Genomic DNA, 17500 nt, shown 5'->3' on the forward strand with positions numbered 1-17500 from the left:
GAGAGAGAGAGAGAGAGAGAGAGAGAGAGAGAGAGAGAGAGAGAGCGAGAGAGAGAGAGAGAGAGAGAGAGAGAGAGAGAGAGAGAGAGAGAGAGAGAGAGAGAGAGAGAGAGAGAGAGAGAGAGAGAGAGAGAGAGAGAGAGAGGGGGGGGGGTGGCAGAGAGGAAGAGAGAAATAGAGAGAGAATGATAAAGAGACAATTCAATTAAATTATTTTATTAATTACAGTGTCACGATACAAGTTATAGGTATATACATATACCTATAATATACATAATAATAATGATAAAGTAAAATATAAAGTATCTATCTTACATTTTCTACGTACGATATTTCAGGCAGTAAGTGATAATAGGTAGGTGGCATTATAATTTGTATGAATAAGGTGAGAAGTTTCCATCACTTATGCATTGATATCATAATACATTGTACGTGGAAGGATCCTTTCATTTCCAAGAATAAATCTAAGTTTACATTTATTGTCGAGATTTGCAAAATCAGAGATGAATTGGTTACGCTTACTCATCACTTCATTCCTCGTCTGTGTACAGTGGTCAAACAAATAAAAAATGAATCTCATCTTCAGTTTCCCCATTTCCACAATGAAAACAAAACGCCCGTTTCTGTTCCCAGTGGCAAGTTTTCTGTTCCTGTTGTGCTGATCTAGAACTTCTGGATAGATGTCTTGTTACATAGGGTTCTAGCTGATATTTAGATTTGAATGGTCTATATGTCCTTACCATAGGTTTTGTATGTATGTCCCTTAAGAATTGTTTCTCATGGATTTCAATTAATTCAGACTTAAACTGATATAGGATGCATTAATGATCATTTGCACATTTATTTGATTAAAAATGGATTGCACTAAAGGCCTAGTTTCTTTTGAGAAGAACCGTTATATTTGAATTATATGGGTCTAGAGCCTAACCATGTTTATCTTTCTTCGAATAGATGGTGGCTCAAATCCCATTTCTCCTTGTGGTAAATACTGCCCGCTACAGGGCAGTATTTACAAATGCCAAGATATGCTCTTAAAGTTCCATTCTGTGCAGCGTCTAGTTTAGGGTAAAGTCACCAACCCCGCACTGCAATCCGACGTCTTGGAAATGCTGCCGTCATATTACTTCTCGTCATCCGAAATCCCACTCTGTTATATGCATGCTCATGGATTTCAATTAATCCAGACTTAAACTGATTAATTGTTATAAGCAAGCGGCATGTACACATATTCATATCCGAAAAATGGATATACTCTGTGTTTTTGTATGTTTTCACACGTGTAGAATTTGCATTAATTGGCAATCCCCATTTCCTACACCAATCATCGAGGACATCAGTTAACTTTTAAACTTCATTCTCGATGTCTGCATATAGAGCCACATCATCACCATATAAAAATAGTACTAGAGATATGCCATGAGACTTGATACACTTTTGTTATAGCCTTCATTGGATCCCCTTGCTTAACTCTTGTGTTATTGTCGAAGTAATCGGTAACAAAACCATCTATTCTGACATAACAGGTTGTCTCTCGGTAACATGACTTGATAGCTCAGTAGAGTTTCCCAGTTTACATGTGTTCAACAACTAGGAATTTATTCTCCTCCAGGTATTCTTTAAAGGCGTGGTTACACTGCCCATCGATTCATCAAATCCAATCATTTTGAGTGGGATTTGCCCATCGATGGGTTTATTCCACTGTTTTTTTGTCCACTCGTCCGAAGCGATGGGCACCCCATCGTCTGTCGATGGACCAGTGGAAAAATCATATTCGTTGAGAGTCTATAGTATACCTGGTATTAGTCTAATTATATATTTTATGCAGTATTATTATTATATATATATAAGTAATCTATAATTAATAATCATAATTGTAAATTATCATAGATATACTTAAATGAATTATTATTTTAAAAATTCAAACAAAACAATGCAATATATCTTGTATCCTCATTTGACCGACGAACATAAACAACCGCGCACCTTTTTCGAAGAGGAAGAACGTCTTCTCGTCATAAGAATGTGGAATTCGGAGGCAATTACCTCTCTTCTAGAGAAAGAGAGTCAAGAAGATGTCCTTTGGAATATAAAGCATCCATATTATTATGTCGGTGAGGTGCCTAACGCCACAGCCCTCCAGGTGCAAATGCCAAAGCAATGCATTCCATACAGCTTACCATTTTTGTGCAAGGAGATGGGCTCTGCTTTGCAGCTCTGCCATAAGACCATCCTAAGAAGTGACAATATTCCATACCAAATGATATCTCACTTACCGGAAAGCTCCCAAACGTTTCTATTGGACTTTTTCAATAGGATCTATAGGGGGGGCACAGTGCCATCCACACGGAAAGAGGGTATAATCATTCCTGTCCCTAAATCTGGCAAGAATGAGTCCATACCTGGGAATTACAAACCACTTCCTCTCACCAGCTGCATCTGCAAGCTGATGGAGAAAATGGTAAACTTCAAGTTTATATGGCTACTAGAAAAGGAAAACGGGCTGACCCCATATCAATATAGGTTTAGAAAATTGAGATCAACTACAGATGTACTTGTGAGGATGGAAACTGCTTTACAGAATTCCTTTGCACAGTGACGTCACATGTTAGCACTTGGAAGCATGGCATACTCATGAAACTGTATGACATTAGTTTAAGAGGAGCATTACTTACCACTGTTCTCCAGATGTTGGACTCGGTTCATAATAACGCTCTCAGAATCTGTGCAGGGGCTTTCAGGTCTTCACCTGTGGAGTCCCTGTATGCCGAGAGTGGATAACCACCTCTTTCATTACACCGGGACTGCATGAACCTGATTTACTATACGAGACTATAAAGGCTTCTGGGATCTCCTCAAATTAGTTTTCAATCCTCTTGAGGATAGCCGATCCTATGAGAATGAGAAATCTTGTGGAACATCTTAATTTAAATCTCACTAAGGTCCTGGCTGTTGGATTTGGTCGGCATTGAGAAAGGGGAGAGATCCGAAGCAGAAGTCAGAGATAGATTTCTTCAACACACTTCTAAGTAATAAGGATCAGATGCAATGTATACAGATGATTCGAAATCTGAAAATAGTGTGGGCTTTGTAGCAGTGAGCAGAAGGAAGATTGCATTTGTCTTTCTCTTGCAACCTCGATCTTCACTGCAGAGTTACATGTCATCCTTGCAGCAGTCAAGATGACTAGAGATCTTACAAACCATTCTGTTGTAATATATTGTGACTCTTGTAGTGCCTTACAAGCACTCAAGAGTTTAAACTCATCACATCCAGTGGGGAGGGAGGTTCAAGATTGGCTTGCACTGATGTCAGCATGTAAAAAGATTACTCTTTGTTGGGTGCCAGCGCATGTTAGTATCAGTAGGAATAAGCGAGCTGATCATATGGCCAAGGTAGCTGCCGCTCAGCCCTGTGATGCTTGTTTTCCTCTCCCTTACACTGATTTGAAACACAGTATCAAGAAGCATGCTGTGAGGGATGCCAAGAGCTATTAACGGTTGCACATGTAGTTGAAAGATGTGCAACATTCTCAGACCAAATAAATATGTAGGGGGAGGATTGTGACATAGGTCTTATTAGTTTCCTTAGGATGACTAACATTTTCAATAAAATTTAAATATGCATAATGTTTATGCAATAATTTTATACATTTAGAGAATAATCTTTATGCTTTGATTTTTAATACATTGTTTATTGTTATTTACGAGACAGTTTTTGATAAATTTTTATTGTTTTTAATATTTTAACATTTCATCTAACAAGTTGTTCGCCGCTAATGACCCTAACTGTTGAAGCGGCAAATAATTGTAAATAATCAGTTAATCAATCCTGCCTCAACTTCAAGACGCTCAATCCGAGTGCATTTATTCTATTATTGGCCAGTGTGATCTTTCCAATTAAGTCTACAATCAAATAGACCAAGAAATTTTAGCCTGATGTGAATAAATACCCAAATACTCTTTTTTACATATCCAGTGCTAGTTGGATGCGATTTGCTTAGAATCATCGGCATACAGTAAGACTCTGAGGGGGGTTGGTAAGATATCCTAATAAAAAACATTGTCAGAAAATAATTCGACAGCAAAAGTAAACTTTTGAATGAAACAAGCCAAGTTTCCACATCGCTATGTCATGTAGGCTTTTTCTGTATCTAAAAATACTAAAATATACTTTTTGGCAAATGCCTCATGATTATGAATGTCCAGCTTTACCATATGGTCAAGAGTTTGGCTTCCCTTTCAGAAACCACACTGCTCTTCAACTAGTAAATTTCTTAAAATTAAGAAGTGCAATAGCCTACTGTTAACAATTTGTTGCATGACCTTGCATGAGCAATTTATTAACGCGATTGGTAGGTAAGAAATGGTGGATCTGGGATTTTCCCCTCCTTTCAATATGGGGATGAGGTGGGCAAAGCGGAAAAATCTGGCTTTCCAAATTACAGTGTGCACTTCTGGCAACTCAATCATGGCATCGGGATTAAGATGCTTTATCATCTCATATCGAGTCTCATCGGGACTTGCTTCTAGGATTCTAAAGCTCGGACAAAGTCATTCATTGTTAGGTCTATATTGTAATCAAAGTCATCTCCTGTGACAAAGGGAATAGGTTGCAGCTCAGCCGCTTCCTTGGTATTCAGGTATGCGGAAAGATAATGTTCTTAGCTGCTTTTGTATGAGAACTGCCTGGCGAGTGTATTAACAATGTCTCTAGGAGACTTGAAATTTGCACCCTCGTGAATGATGTTAATATTGAAAGATTTTTTTTCTTATCAGTTTCACTGACAGTGGACCAAACCTGTGATATTAGTGTATTACAGTTTAGTGTAGAGAAAAGCCCTGCCAGGAGTCTCTTCTAGCTTGTCGTACGAGCCCTAGTTCTTGCTAGTTTGCAACTGCAAAAGTTCTTGTTACTGATGTTACTTTTGAAAGGCCTGTAGGCCCTATTGCGTTTACACAACTATTGCGGTAATCTGGTGTCCACCATGGAATTCGATGCTTAATTCTATCTTTCGAAGTCTTAGGAATAAATATCATTGCTGCGTCTAACATACAATTCTGAACATTGTATACTTTATCATTAATGGTTTCTCCAAGAAAATCGACATTGGATCGCCCTGTAAAGGCGACCCAGTCTGGTCTTTTGATGTTAAATTTAGAGACCAGAGATAGGTCAAGAAAAGGACCAAATCAGAACCAAATCAGAATCATTAACTTAACTACTTGTTCAGCTCTTATTCTGTGGCAGACTATCCTGAAGAGCAAAAAGCTCAACATAAATTGCAAGGTGGACAATAAACTTAACATATAGTCAGATACGTGTTATAGTTTTTTAATTTACATGCAACTAATTCCAACGTAAAATCAATAGTCACTTCAGTGAAAGGTGGATGTACATGGCGACTCCGCCTCCACCCCTACCCTCTCGATCCTTCGAAATAAATGGGAACAGACCAGACGAAGTCCTGGTGGGGTCGCCTGGACAATACTTTTAACTGGAGTGAAACATTGCTCCTGTGTAAGATATGTCTGCTTTATTTCATATTATTGTCTATCTAACTGTAACCGTTCTACTAAAATTTTATTATAAACTCAGAGAGAGAAAGGGGAGAGGAAGAGAGAGAGAGAGAGAGAGAGAGAGAGAGAGAGAGAGAGAGAGAGAGAGATGTAAGTGAGAGAGAGACAAACAAACAAACGCACAGACTTATGGAAACGAGTAGAGGGGGAGGGAGGGAAGGAAGGAAGAGAAAGAGAGAGGGGGGAAGAAAAAAGAGAGAGAGAAAAGGGGGAGATATAAGTGAGAGAAAGAGAAAGAGAGAGAGAGAGAGAGAGAGAGAGAGAGAGAGAGAGAGAGAGAGAGAGAGAGAGAGAGAGAGAGAGAGAGAGAGAGAGAGGCAGATAGACAGACAGACATTCAGAGAGTGAATGAGAGGGAAATGTAAGTGAGAGAGATAGAGTGAGAGAGAGAGAATGTAAGTGAGTGAGAAAGACAATGTTAAAGATAGAAAGAGAGAAAAAAAGAGGGATAGTTAGTGAGAGAGAGAGAGACAGAAAGACAGAGACAGGCACGGACACATGCAGACAGACAAACGCACAGACAGGCAGAAACGAATAGAGAGAGAAGGGGGAAGAGAGAGAGAGAGAGAGAGGGGGGGGGGGGGGGAGTAAGTGAGTGCGAGAAAGAGAGAGAGGGGGTGAGAGGGAGAGAGAGAGAGGGGGGGGGGCAGGCAGAGAGAGAGAAAGAGAGAGAGAGAGAATGAAAGTGAGGAAGAGAGAAATAGACAGATCGACAGACAGAGAGTGTGAGTGAGTGCGTGAATGAGTGAGTGAAAGAGAGGGGCAGAGAGAGACAGACAGACAGGTAGGCAGACATTCAGAGATTGAATGTAAAATGAAGAGAGAAAGAGAGAGAGAGAGAGGAGGGAGGGAGAGAGGAAGGGAAATAAAGTGAGAGAGAGAAAGGGGAAGAGATAGAGAGCGAGATATACATATATAATATATATATATATATATATATATATATATATATATATATATATATATATATATCAGCTAAAAACCTTTTTGCTTATGTTTCAGAGTATGTAAATAATCGAGGTCTGAGATCTCGTATGGGCAAGAATAGGTTATCAGTTTAAAACATCTATGTTAGAAATATCGAGTAAAAAAAAAACAGATGGTTCCCTTATGAGACACTAGTGACCAGTGAACCAAGGTACATGATCGTACTATTCGACATCCTTTGCAGCCTCTTTCCTGTTCAATTGTCTGAAAAACTTGGCTTGTGTTTAAAAAAAAAAAAATACTGTCGCCAGTGCCTGACACGTGCAAACAGACTAAGATCAATACACATCACCAACGCCTTGATGTGTTATGTGTGATATATTAAAAGATGTTGATATGATGCTTCATGGTGGAGTAAACCATTCGTTCTCGCCCTGTTCTCTGCAGTCCCCGTACCCGCCTGTTTCCCTGTCGCTCATGGGACGCTTGAGCCTTAACTCCGACCATCACTATATACTGAACATAAACTGCCAGTCGGAGAGGGTAAGTACTATGTCTTGTACTCATCTTTATTTCACATGTGACAGTTATTAGAATATGTGAACTTCATACTGAAACATCAAGTCTCACTATTTCATTATCAGTGAAAATGAGAAAAACAGGAGAGTGTATAATATTTTCACTCATAGACAGTGTTCCCATAATGTTTTATGTACAGAGTAGATACACGAACAAATACCCAAATGCATATGGTCATTCAAAATTACGAATGTTTCTTCGAAGAGAAGTCAAAGAGGTGTAACGTGATTGGGCTGACTCCTTGCAGGAACAGTACCTGGTGACCGCGGCTCTGGTGAGGCCCGTTGGCTCAGGGTCGGTCCGTCTGCTGCTGCGACGCAGCGGCAGCGCCTACAAGGCTGTAGGCTCGGTTCTCCTGGACAGCTTGCAGGCGCAAGTGGAGGGATCGTTCACGTAGGTACTCAGCCACGCATGGCCATTCGTGTCCTAAAAAAAGTGGTACATTGGTGGACTAAGTTGCTTTTAGTTTCATGATTATTATCAATTACTCTACATGAATACACACAATGCAGGGAACAAAATTAGTTGCGTCTTTCAATATGTTTTTTTTTTTTCTATCACCGGCATATTAACACGAACAGGATAATATTTCTTCCATAGCTCTTTCGTGGCAATTCAAAATTCAAACTTAGTAACAAAACACAAATAAACGGTAAAACTACCAGTGTTGAGCTTAATTCTGTATTTTTTGGCACTGATTAAATTTGAGTTGTCTATTTCGTCAGCGCCTCCTCTTATCCCGTGTTGCCGTTCAACCGCCCTCCTCCCACAGTTGGCTGCAATCGGGCGAGGACCTGGCACTCACGCTTGCCACCTCGCTCCTCCCGGACCCCAAGGATATACCCTCAGGTTCTCCCGTAAGAACGAGGCGGACCAGAGCGAGTTCGCCGTTTTGTTCTCGCAGTCCGGAACTTCTCCTGACTGGGTCTACTCCTACAGGTAGAGTGAGAGAGAGAGATAGATAGATAGAGAGAGAGAGAGAGAGATAGATAGAGAGAGAGAGAGAGAAGAGAGAGAGAGAGAGAGAGAGAGAGAGAGAGAGAGAGAGAGAGAGAGAGAGAGAGAGAGAGAGAGAGAGAGAGAGAGATGTATATGTATATGTATATGTATATGTATATATGTATATTTGTATGTATATATATATATATACATATATATAAATATATATGTGTGTGTGTGTGTGTGTGTGTGTGTATGTGTATGTTTTATTTTTCAACAACTATTCACTCCACTACAGGACATAGGCCTCTCTCAGTTCACTATTGAGAGGTTATTTGGCAGTACCACTCTTGCCTGATTGGATGTCCTTACTAATCAACCGCAGTTCGACGCGCTAACATCTATGCCACGGCGGTGACTTCCACTTTGACACCTACGTTTTGACTTCTCAAGGCGATATGCCATTTTCTCACCGTGAGATCAGGCTCGAGGCAGCAGTCGGAGCGCAGGCATTTTTACAATCCCCGCCGTGGGGAATTGAACACTTGACTATAACTGCCGCGATGGTCCAGTGGATATAGCACTGGGCTCCGACCCTCGTGGTCGCGAGTTAAATTTCCCGCCACGGCAGTTGTAAAACAGGCCTGCGCTTCGACAATTGGCACGAGCCTGATCTCACGGCGAGAAAACGACATATCACCTTGAGAAAGCAAACACAGGTGTCGAAGAGAAAGTCACCGTCGTGGCAAAAGGGTTAGTTCGCAGAATCGCGATTGATTAGGAAGGGCATCCAATCAGGCAAGGGTGGTACTGCCAAATGACCTCTCAATAATAAATTGGGAGCGGCCTAGATCCTGCAATGGAATATAGTATATATATATATATATATATATATATATATATATATGTGTGTGTGTGTGTGTGTGTGTGTGTGTGTGTGTGTGCATATATATACACATACATATATATGTATATATCTGTGTGTGTGTGTGTGTGTGTGTGTGTGTGTGTGTGTGTGTGTGTGTGTGTTGATTTGTGAATAAGTCAATTTCTATTTTCATTCGGGTCTGATTTTTTTTACATGATTATCACTGTTCATTGCTAGTACTGTTACTACGAGCATGGTCACTAATGGGATGATGACAAGCATGCCGCATCGCTTTCTGCTCCAGAGTGTTCGTGACGCTGCAGAGGGACATCAAATCGAGACTCCGGATGATGAGGCTCGAGGATCAGTTCACGCACCACCAACTTCAACATGTCGTCAAGAATTACAGTTTCTTTATTCTGGTCGTTCATAATAAGTTCGATGAGGTGTGTACGCAAAGGTTTATTTTCATCGGTATAATTGTGTGTGTGTGTGTGTGTGTGTGTGTGTGTGTGTGTGTGTGTGTGTGTGTGTGTGTGTGTGTGTGTGTGTGTGCTACAAATGGCACAAAATAAATAGGACACAGACGGGACCTAATGTCCAAAGAGCTTTCCTCATTTTCGGTGGAAATTATTTTGATCATGGTTATGAAACATCTAGCACTACGCCAAGCACTTGGTTCCATTTACCAATCGTTAAGATCCAAGCAATGGAAAGAGAGAAGAAGCAAGAAGAAGTGATGACAAACCTTTCCTTCTAATTGACTAGAGAAGTGGTTCTTAACCTTTTTAGAGTCACCGTCCCTTTAAGAATCTAATGAAAACTATGGACCCCTTCCCCTGAAATATTCACATGAACACAACTTTGCATGGGATATATATATGATTACAATTATTGAGATTTGATCGGCTCATACATTTATATGATGGCCAAAATATTATTCTACTGTAAAGTAAACAATCTAAAAAATAGTCTTTTTATGCAAAATGTATAGCGAATATAAATGTCAACTTTTATCTGATCCTCAGGACCCCCTGAAACCCGTTCACGAACCTCCTAGGGTTCCATAGTCCCAGGTTAAGAACCCCTGGACTAGACCTTAGAAGCGTGGGGAAATAAAGCCAAGAGCCTGGCACATTACTCGATGTTTTATAGCCAGTAAAAAGTTAAGAGATGCACCGAAATATAAAAAGGGACGTCACTCACACATTGGGCTGTGCTACTATCCTCATGTTTTTACGCCGATTGGATAGGGAATTAGTCTTGGTAAAAAAAAGGTAGATCGTACGACGTATTGGTTTGGTTCTGGTGCTTCTTATTCTGTGAGACTAACTTTGAATCCTTGCCAGACTGACATCGAGATTGAGTTCCCGGACCTCTGGGCGCAGCTCAAGGTCACGGGCACGCTGGTAAAGGGCAAGGACTCGCACGTAGACCTTGTGGTGGCCGCGCCGACCACCAAACACATCCTGGAAGGTCGACTTTTGTTTAGTGAGTCATTTGGGTTTCCTGCTAAAATGAATATGTAAATAGGAAACTAATTAAATGGATGAATGTGCAAATGAAATGCCACTATTTCTCCAGACATTTTTTGACATTTTAAACCTTGAAAAAAGTTTCCCGAAGCCTTATTTTGAACCTAAGCTAAAACTCTAATTTCATTTTCCGTCTCCGTTCCTATCTATATTTCCATTTCTATTTGCAGGCAGCGATGCTTGGAGCTCGGCCCACAGTGGCTCCTTTACGTACACGCAGCAGGGGAAGAAAGGCAGAGGGCAGCCGTTTAAGCTGGAGGTGGAGGCTTTCAAGTGGAACAGCAATAGGCAGAAGTACACATTTTACATGCAAAAAATGTTCACTGAGGTTGGTTCAGTATTGTTCGTTTCATTCCAGTGTAGTTATTACTTTTTAATTATTTCTCGTTTATTATTACCCATATTCTTGATGACAATATTTATAACAGTTGCAAACGCAAAAACAATTATTGATATAAGTAATGAACGTTGGCTGGATTTTTTTTTTTTTTTTTTTCAGGGGGGGTGGGGGGCTAATGAAGGAAAAATACAATCCTTTATATTTGAACATCCCCAACAACCGATAAAACGTGGAAATTCCAAATTATTTTTATTTCTCTTCGAAAGCTACTTTTCCATGTTCCACGCAACCAAGTACATGGGACAAGGGGGTTTAGTGCCTCCTTGGGAAGGAGTGCCTGCCCAAAAGTGTCATAATGCAGGGACCGCAGTCTTGTAAAATCTCCCCTAGATAGTGCTGATAGTTGGAGCCAATAAACGTTTGGATTAAGGCTTTTGATTAGTTAATGCTGCACTGACGAGCAAGATAAAGCTACAGGTCTTCTTGCTGTTAACACTTACATATCTACTATGCATTTCAGGGGCCATGACCCATCGTTTTACGCATATCTCTTTCAGACGTACAGTCAAATCAGTATGACACTTTTGCAGTCTGTTTTACACCCTAGCCTAATTTTTTGCATTAAATTGCATTACCAAATCAATTTACTTAATCTTAATTTTCTTAATAAATTTACTTTTGCGAGTGGGGGGAGGGGAGGGAGTCAAGAGCAAATCAATACAATTTGGTAGAAAAAATAGGTCACGGTATGAAACAGACCGTACTACATTGTCATCTGACTTCGTTTGGAATAGATATGCGAAAAGCGATTGATCAAGGCCCCTAAAACCTGTAGACCGTTTACTATACAATATGAATGTGGAACCATTTAGGTTAATATGTAAAAAAAATAGTGATCTCAAGGAAAATTACCCACACACACATATATCACACACACATACATATATATGTGTGTGTTATATATATATGTATATATATATATATATATATAGATAGATAGATAGATATAGATATTTATATATTTATATATATGTATACACACACACACACACACATATATATATATATATATATATATATATATATATATATATATATGTATATACATGTTTAACAATCTTGTTGTTCTTTGTTGCCTGTGCTGTAGATGTCTTGATGCTAATTTTCACTAACAATTTTCTTGTGTCTCTCTGCCTTACTTCATCAAATTCAGCTTTCAGGAGGCGCACCAATACATTTGTGTGTCTTTCTGTGCCTTACTTGCTCTTTGTCTTTGTGTCATCATTATTATTACTGTTATCATTATTTTTGACATTATTATTATTATCATTATTTTTATTATCATTATTATTATCATTATCATTATTATCATTATCATTGTTATTATTATCATTATCATTATTATCATTATCATTGTTATCATCATCATTATCATTATTATGTGATTGCTATCTCGGTTTAGGTGGTGAATTCCGGTTTATTTCCTAGAGAGCAAGTTGCACCCAGCAACCTTAGGTCTCTAGGACGTGCCTAACAATCCTTGCAGTCCCCAGCAGAGCTGCTTTCTGCAAAAGCTCTGTGCTACTTTGCAATTCCAGTCTGTTCAGCCAGTCATTGAACTTCTTAGATGTTACTCCTAGGGCTCCGACTACGACCGGGACAACTACAACTTGAGCCATATTCCAGATCTTTTTCACCTCACGCCTCAATTCACTGTAGTTATCAATCTTTTCCTGCTCTTTCAACTTCACCCTTTTGTCCCCAGGCACAGCAATATCTACTATCTGACATTTCCTTTCATCTTTGTACACAACCACTATGTCAGGCCTTCTGTGTTGAATGACATGATCTGTTTGGATGTTAAAATCCCATAACATTTTTACCCTGTCATTCTCCATAACACTTTCAGGTCTGGGGTTGTACCACATAGCTTCTCCCACTAACTCAAACTTCTGGCATAGATCTAATTGTACAATTCTGGCGATGCTATCGTGTCTCTGCTTTTATTCTCTCTGAGCAAGTTTTTTGCATTCTGCTATAGATTCATGTGAGCAATAGATTCGTCCCTTTCCCTACACATTCTACACTTTTCAGAAACATCTTGGCCATCAATGTTCTTTTTTATCCAGTTGGTTCTGAGGGCTTGCTCCTGCACTGCAAAAATCAAACCCTCAGTTTCCTTCTTCAAATAGCCTTTCCTTATCCATCCCCATGTGTCCTCATTTCTCATTTCTTCTGTTTCTCTTAGGAATTTTCCATGAAGCTGCTTTTCTTTCCACCGTCTGTGCCTTTTTTTGCATCTTTGCCGCTGAAACCGGTTCCTCATATTCTGGCAAAATCCCCTCACCCTTAACAAGTTTCTTCTGACTGGTCCACATATAGAGATATACTATGTTCCTCATTTTCAACACACTCTACAATATTAAGGAGACCTCTTCCACCTTCCTTTCTAGGGATGTACAGCCTGTCTACGTCGCTCTGTGGGTGGGACATTCGAATCATTGTCATAATCTTTCATGTTTTCCATAATTTTCAGCTCATCTTTGGTCCATTTCAGAATTCCTGCACTGTATCTCACTAAAGACACTGCTCTGGAGTTTACTGCCGTAATTAGATTACTTCCGTTCAGTTTCGATGATGTTAAATGTCTAACTCTCCTATAGTATTCCTTTCTGATCTTATATTTCATCTCTGCATGCATAATATCATCAACTTCTAAAATACCTAAGTATTTTATCAGACTCTAACTCTGGTATCACTTCCCCCGACGAAAGCTCCATCCCACCAACACTAGCAAGCTTTCCTGCCTTCATTGTGACATGTGCACACTCACTCAATCCAAACTCCATACAGATGTCCTTAGAAAATACCCTAACTGTGTTAGTAAGTCTTTCAGTCTCCCTCTCATTGCTTCCACACAGCTTAAGATCATCCATAAAAAGTAAATGGTTGATCTTTTTCCCGTTTCCTCTTCCAAGTTAGTAATCCGCAGATACATTTCTGAGTATATGGCTTAGTGGAATAAGTCCAATCACAAACAACAATGGGGACAGTGTATCGCCCTGAAAGAAATTCCCTAGTTTCTTCCTTATCCGGTATTACATTCTCATCACATGACCTTCCATCTAACTCTTGGTTGACTGATTAGATTGGAGCAGTCTATTCTGTCGGTGCTGCTTTACTCGATTTGCATAGCGCTTTAAAGTAGCAGCTTTAGCCATAATTCGTTGCTTAAGTTCTTCAGCTGCTCTTTTGTAACCCTTCCGTTTGACTCGATACAAACGATCCAACCTGGTCTTATGACTTTCCTTTCTCAACATTCCTTCCTCCCATCTTTCAATCAAATTAACATCCTTGCGCAGTGCATTAATTTTAGCTTCAATTCTTCTTTTCCAGAATGGCTCCTCCTTTTTCGCGTTTTTTAATTCCTTTACTCCTAATAATTCAGCAATAACTAATGCTCCACACTTGACGAGTCTGTTATCTTCGGTAATGTTTTTTGTTTGTATCGATTCTATCACCTCATCTACCAGCCTAGTCTTTTCCTTCAGTCTCAATCTATCGATCCTCCGTAGGTTTTGTGGGTTTGGTAAATCATCTTTCCTCAAACTCAAGAATTTTCTCCAAAATACTTTGTTTTTCAACTGTATCTATGCCATCACGATTGACATCTTCCAAAAAACTTACAAAATTTACTTACTTACTTCACCTGCATCACCAATTCTACCTTCTTCAACATCCCTCCTAATCTCCTCTAATTGTAGTTCCGTTAACCAACCCTTTTGCTGAATCATCCGCACCTGATCACAGAGCCTTTGCTCTGTTACTTCAGCCATAACCTTTTAATTCCAAATAGCATACAACCTCTGCCTATAACCTCTAACTTCTGGCTGGCTTTCATAGTAGCACGTCATTACACAGACGTTATCTTGTGTTGACCACTCGGACAGAGAGTTTTAGGTTACACTACCACCGGTATTTTTATCGAGATGCCATCTCTAGGAAGGTTGCTGACCAACGCTAAGACCCCGACCTGGCCTAGCGAATTTTAGGTTACACCACCACCGGTATTTTTATCAAGACACCATCTCTAGGAGGGTTACCAACCAAGGTTAAAGATTCCCCCCTACCCATGAGACAGACTTGCCCTCGCCGGACGCCAACCCGGTATTTCATGGTCTCAGGTCTCGGGGCGAGCAAACGGGTAGTACACCTTGCTCAAGGGTGACCTGGAGGTAGTTGTGACAGTTGTCTCCCACGTCGAAACTCCACAACCGGATGCAGTTTAACGTCATACCTAGGACAAATTATATTATTATTATTATTATTGTTATTATCATTATTATTATCATTATTATTATTATTATTATTATTATTATTATTATTATTATTATTATTATTATTATTATTATTATTATTATTATCATCATCATCATCATCATCATCGTTATCGTCGTCATCATCATTATCATTATCATTATTATTACCAGTTTTATCATTTTCTTTTCATTTGCGTCCCAATAGTGCCCCAGCGGCTATTCAGCGTCCTCGCTTCCAAGATTGACCAGCAGAGGTCACATATTTTAGTAATATTCCTCCGTCGCCCAGATTGTTTACACTCCCAAATCTCTATTAGTTGATCTGCATATCATATACGTTACTACTTACGACACCATATTTAAAACATTTTGTTCAGTGAAGGGTTCTTTTTAGAAACATTTTCGGTCCTACTCTGTGAGAAGGAAATCGACCATGGACTGCAGATTTTTCAAGGTAATGATTTAAAAGGGATCCATCAAGATGTTTATAAGGAACAACCAAGTAAGAATAAGGTGAAAAAATGTCAGTATTGTTCTTTACGCTTTCACTTTTCCTCTTCGGCTCGAGGGTAGGGAGAAGAGAAACAGCTATGAATTAGCGCGAAATCCTTTCGAATCGCTTCCAACAGGGATAAACGCGATTCAAAGGATTAGGTCTTGTAGGTTTTATTTACTACGTGTGCATATTTATATTGTGCTTTTCAATGATATTTGTTAAGGTACAATGGTTTTCAATATTACTGTCATGAAATATATATTAGGCAGTGTGGTGAATCCCACAGCATGGCAGCCTTGTTCAAGTGTCTGCTCAGTATCAGCTTTCGGAAGACTGGCGTTGCACCTGCATTGCCAAAACTTATCATTTCAGGAGAATGAGCTACTGAAATCATCACTATTACCTCGTTGAACTAAACACATCAGTATCTATCCTCATTAGACCTATAATCAACACAGTAAATGCACAACAGTTTAATCTTAACCATACTTATATGTATCGACAAAAGAATAATCCCATTGTTTCCTCCCAAGACTCTTCAACAGCATTCGTCTCTTTCAGTCCTCCCCCACCAGCGTGGGATTCGACTACCCGCACGAGCCCTACGACCTAAGCGGCTACTCCTACGATGACCCAACACAACAAGTTGTGTTTAGCACTTTCGAGGCCTCTCTGGAAGTCCTGCATGACCCAGGATCATCGGAATATAGTTAGTCATTATGGTGAAACTTTCAATTCATTATTGTCAACAATTAATTTATCATGAGTTTCTGAACACGAGAAATCGTATTACTATGATCATTGTGACGCTGAGATTGGTGCTTGTTGATACCTGCAAACATTTTTCTTTCCTTCTTCACAGCACAGCAATGACATGCTCCTGCCCACCCCGCACACGACAGCACACACGCACAAATCTCGCACGTGGCACTCATTAGTCCTCTTAACCACTATTGGTCATCGTTCCTCTGCAGCCTCGAGCCATCAACTTCCTGCACTCCGAGGCCGAGGGCTACACGGAGCTGGTCCTCGACCTGTTTGAGGCGGAGGGTGACCAGGTGATTCTCGTTTTCACATACCTACCCGACAGTTCCCGGATTAGGATTGGACAGGTGAATGACTGTTTACTTATGGCTTAGTATGAAAAGGGATAATGGCCTTATTATATTAAAGAAATGTTTGACATTTTTTGTCCACGTTTTTTTCGGCAGTTCGGCAACACGTTCCTGCAAGTCGGTTATAAAAAGGAAGTCGGCGAAGAAGGAGGAGTTATTTACTCATTCCAGGCGAGTTTCTCCATTTGTTTATATATCTGGCTGGGGAAAGATTAGGTGATTCATTACTCATTGCAAATATTGAGGTGAGGTTTTAAGGTTCAAGTTTTGCATTGTAAGATACCTTCCATAATTATCAGTACCTATTTATTTTCTTTGATATCCTTATTTAAGCCGAAATAAATATTTTATTTCTACAATATCTGGCGTAAAAGTTTCGGTATTGTGTGTTTGTGTTTGTGCTCTGAACTGAAAACTTAAATAATGAAACATCTCAGCTGGAGAGTTCAGGCCGAACGGTGGAGGTGTGGGCGGGCCGTGTTCCAGACGACCTAAGGATCTGCACGAAGGGCGGGTTGATGCTTCAGACGCCCACTTTGGCGCCTACCTATCAGGCCCTTAGCCTTTGTCCCGCGCCAGTCCCGGAACTGACCCTACAGGTCATGGGTGTAGGTGAGTGTTCTTATTTGTGAAGAGGCTGGGTCTGGTCTTAGGCATTATGTCTGGTATGACGTATATGTGAATGATGTTTCCGCTTAAAATGATGCGCCTAAGAAAAGAACAAACGCTAGATGGTGGTAACTAGAAAGAGAGGGAGGGGGAAAAAAAGGGAGGGACGGAGACAGGAAGGCAGCGAGAGTTGAAGA

General features: G+C 40.0%; 2 protein-coding genes across 7 annotated transcripts in view; both read left to right on the plus strand.

Moving 5' to 3' along the window:
• The window catches only part of LOC125043864, a 127982-nt gene extending 118648 nt beyond the window's left edge, over positions 1–9334 (plus strand). For all 6 annotated transcript variants that reach the window (XM_047640200.1, XM_047640204.1, XM_047640203.1 and 3 more), the window contains 4 exons: positions 6951–7046; positions 7330–7475; positions 7855–8021; positions 9194–9334. In XM_047640200.1, coding sequence (XP_047496156.1) covers positions 6951–7046; positions 7330–7475; positions 7855–8021; positions 9194–9204 — 420 coding nt within the window. In that variant the 3' untranslated portion in view covers positions 9205–9334. The remainder of the gene's footprint in view (positions 1–6950; positions 7047–7329; positions 7476–7854; positions 8022–9193) is intronic.
• A 7039-nt stretch (positions 9335–16373) lies between these two features.
• The window catches only part of LOC125043710, a 1751-nt gene continuing 624 nt past the window's right edge, over positions 16374–17500 (plus strand). The window contains exons 1-4 of the mRNA XM_047639947.1: positions 16374–16397; positions 16554–16691; positions 16791–16865; positions 17132–17306. Coding sequence (XP_047495903.1) covers positions 16374–16397; positions 16554–16691; positions 16791–16865; positions 17132–17306 — 412 coding nt within the window. The remainder of the gene's footprint in view (positions 16398–16553; positions 16692–16790; positions 16866–17131; positions 17307–17500) is intronic.

Source organism: Penaeus chinensis, chromosome 34 (assembly GCF_019202785.1).
Source record: "Penaeus chinensis breed Huanghai No. 1 chromosome 34, ASM1920278v2, whole genome shotgun sequence".
In the NCBI taxonomy this organism is placed as follows: domain Eukaryota; kingdom Metazoa; phylum Arthropoda; class Malacostraca; order Decapoda; family Penaeidae; genus Penaeus; species Penaeus chinensis.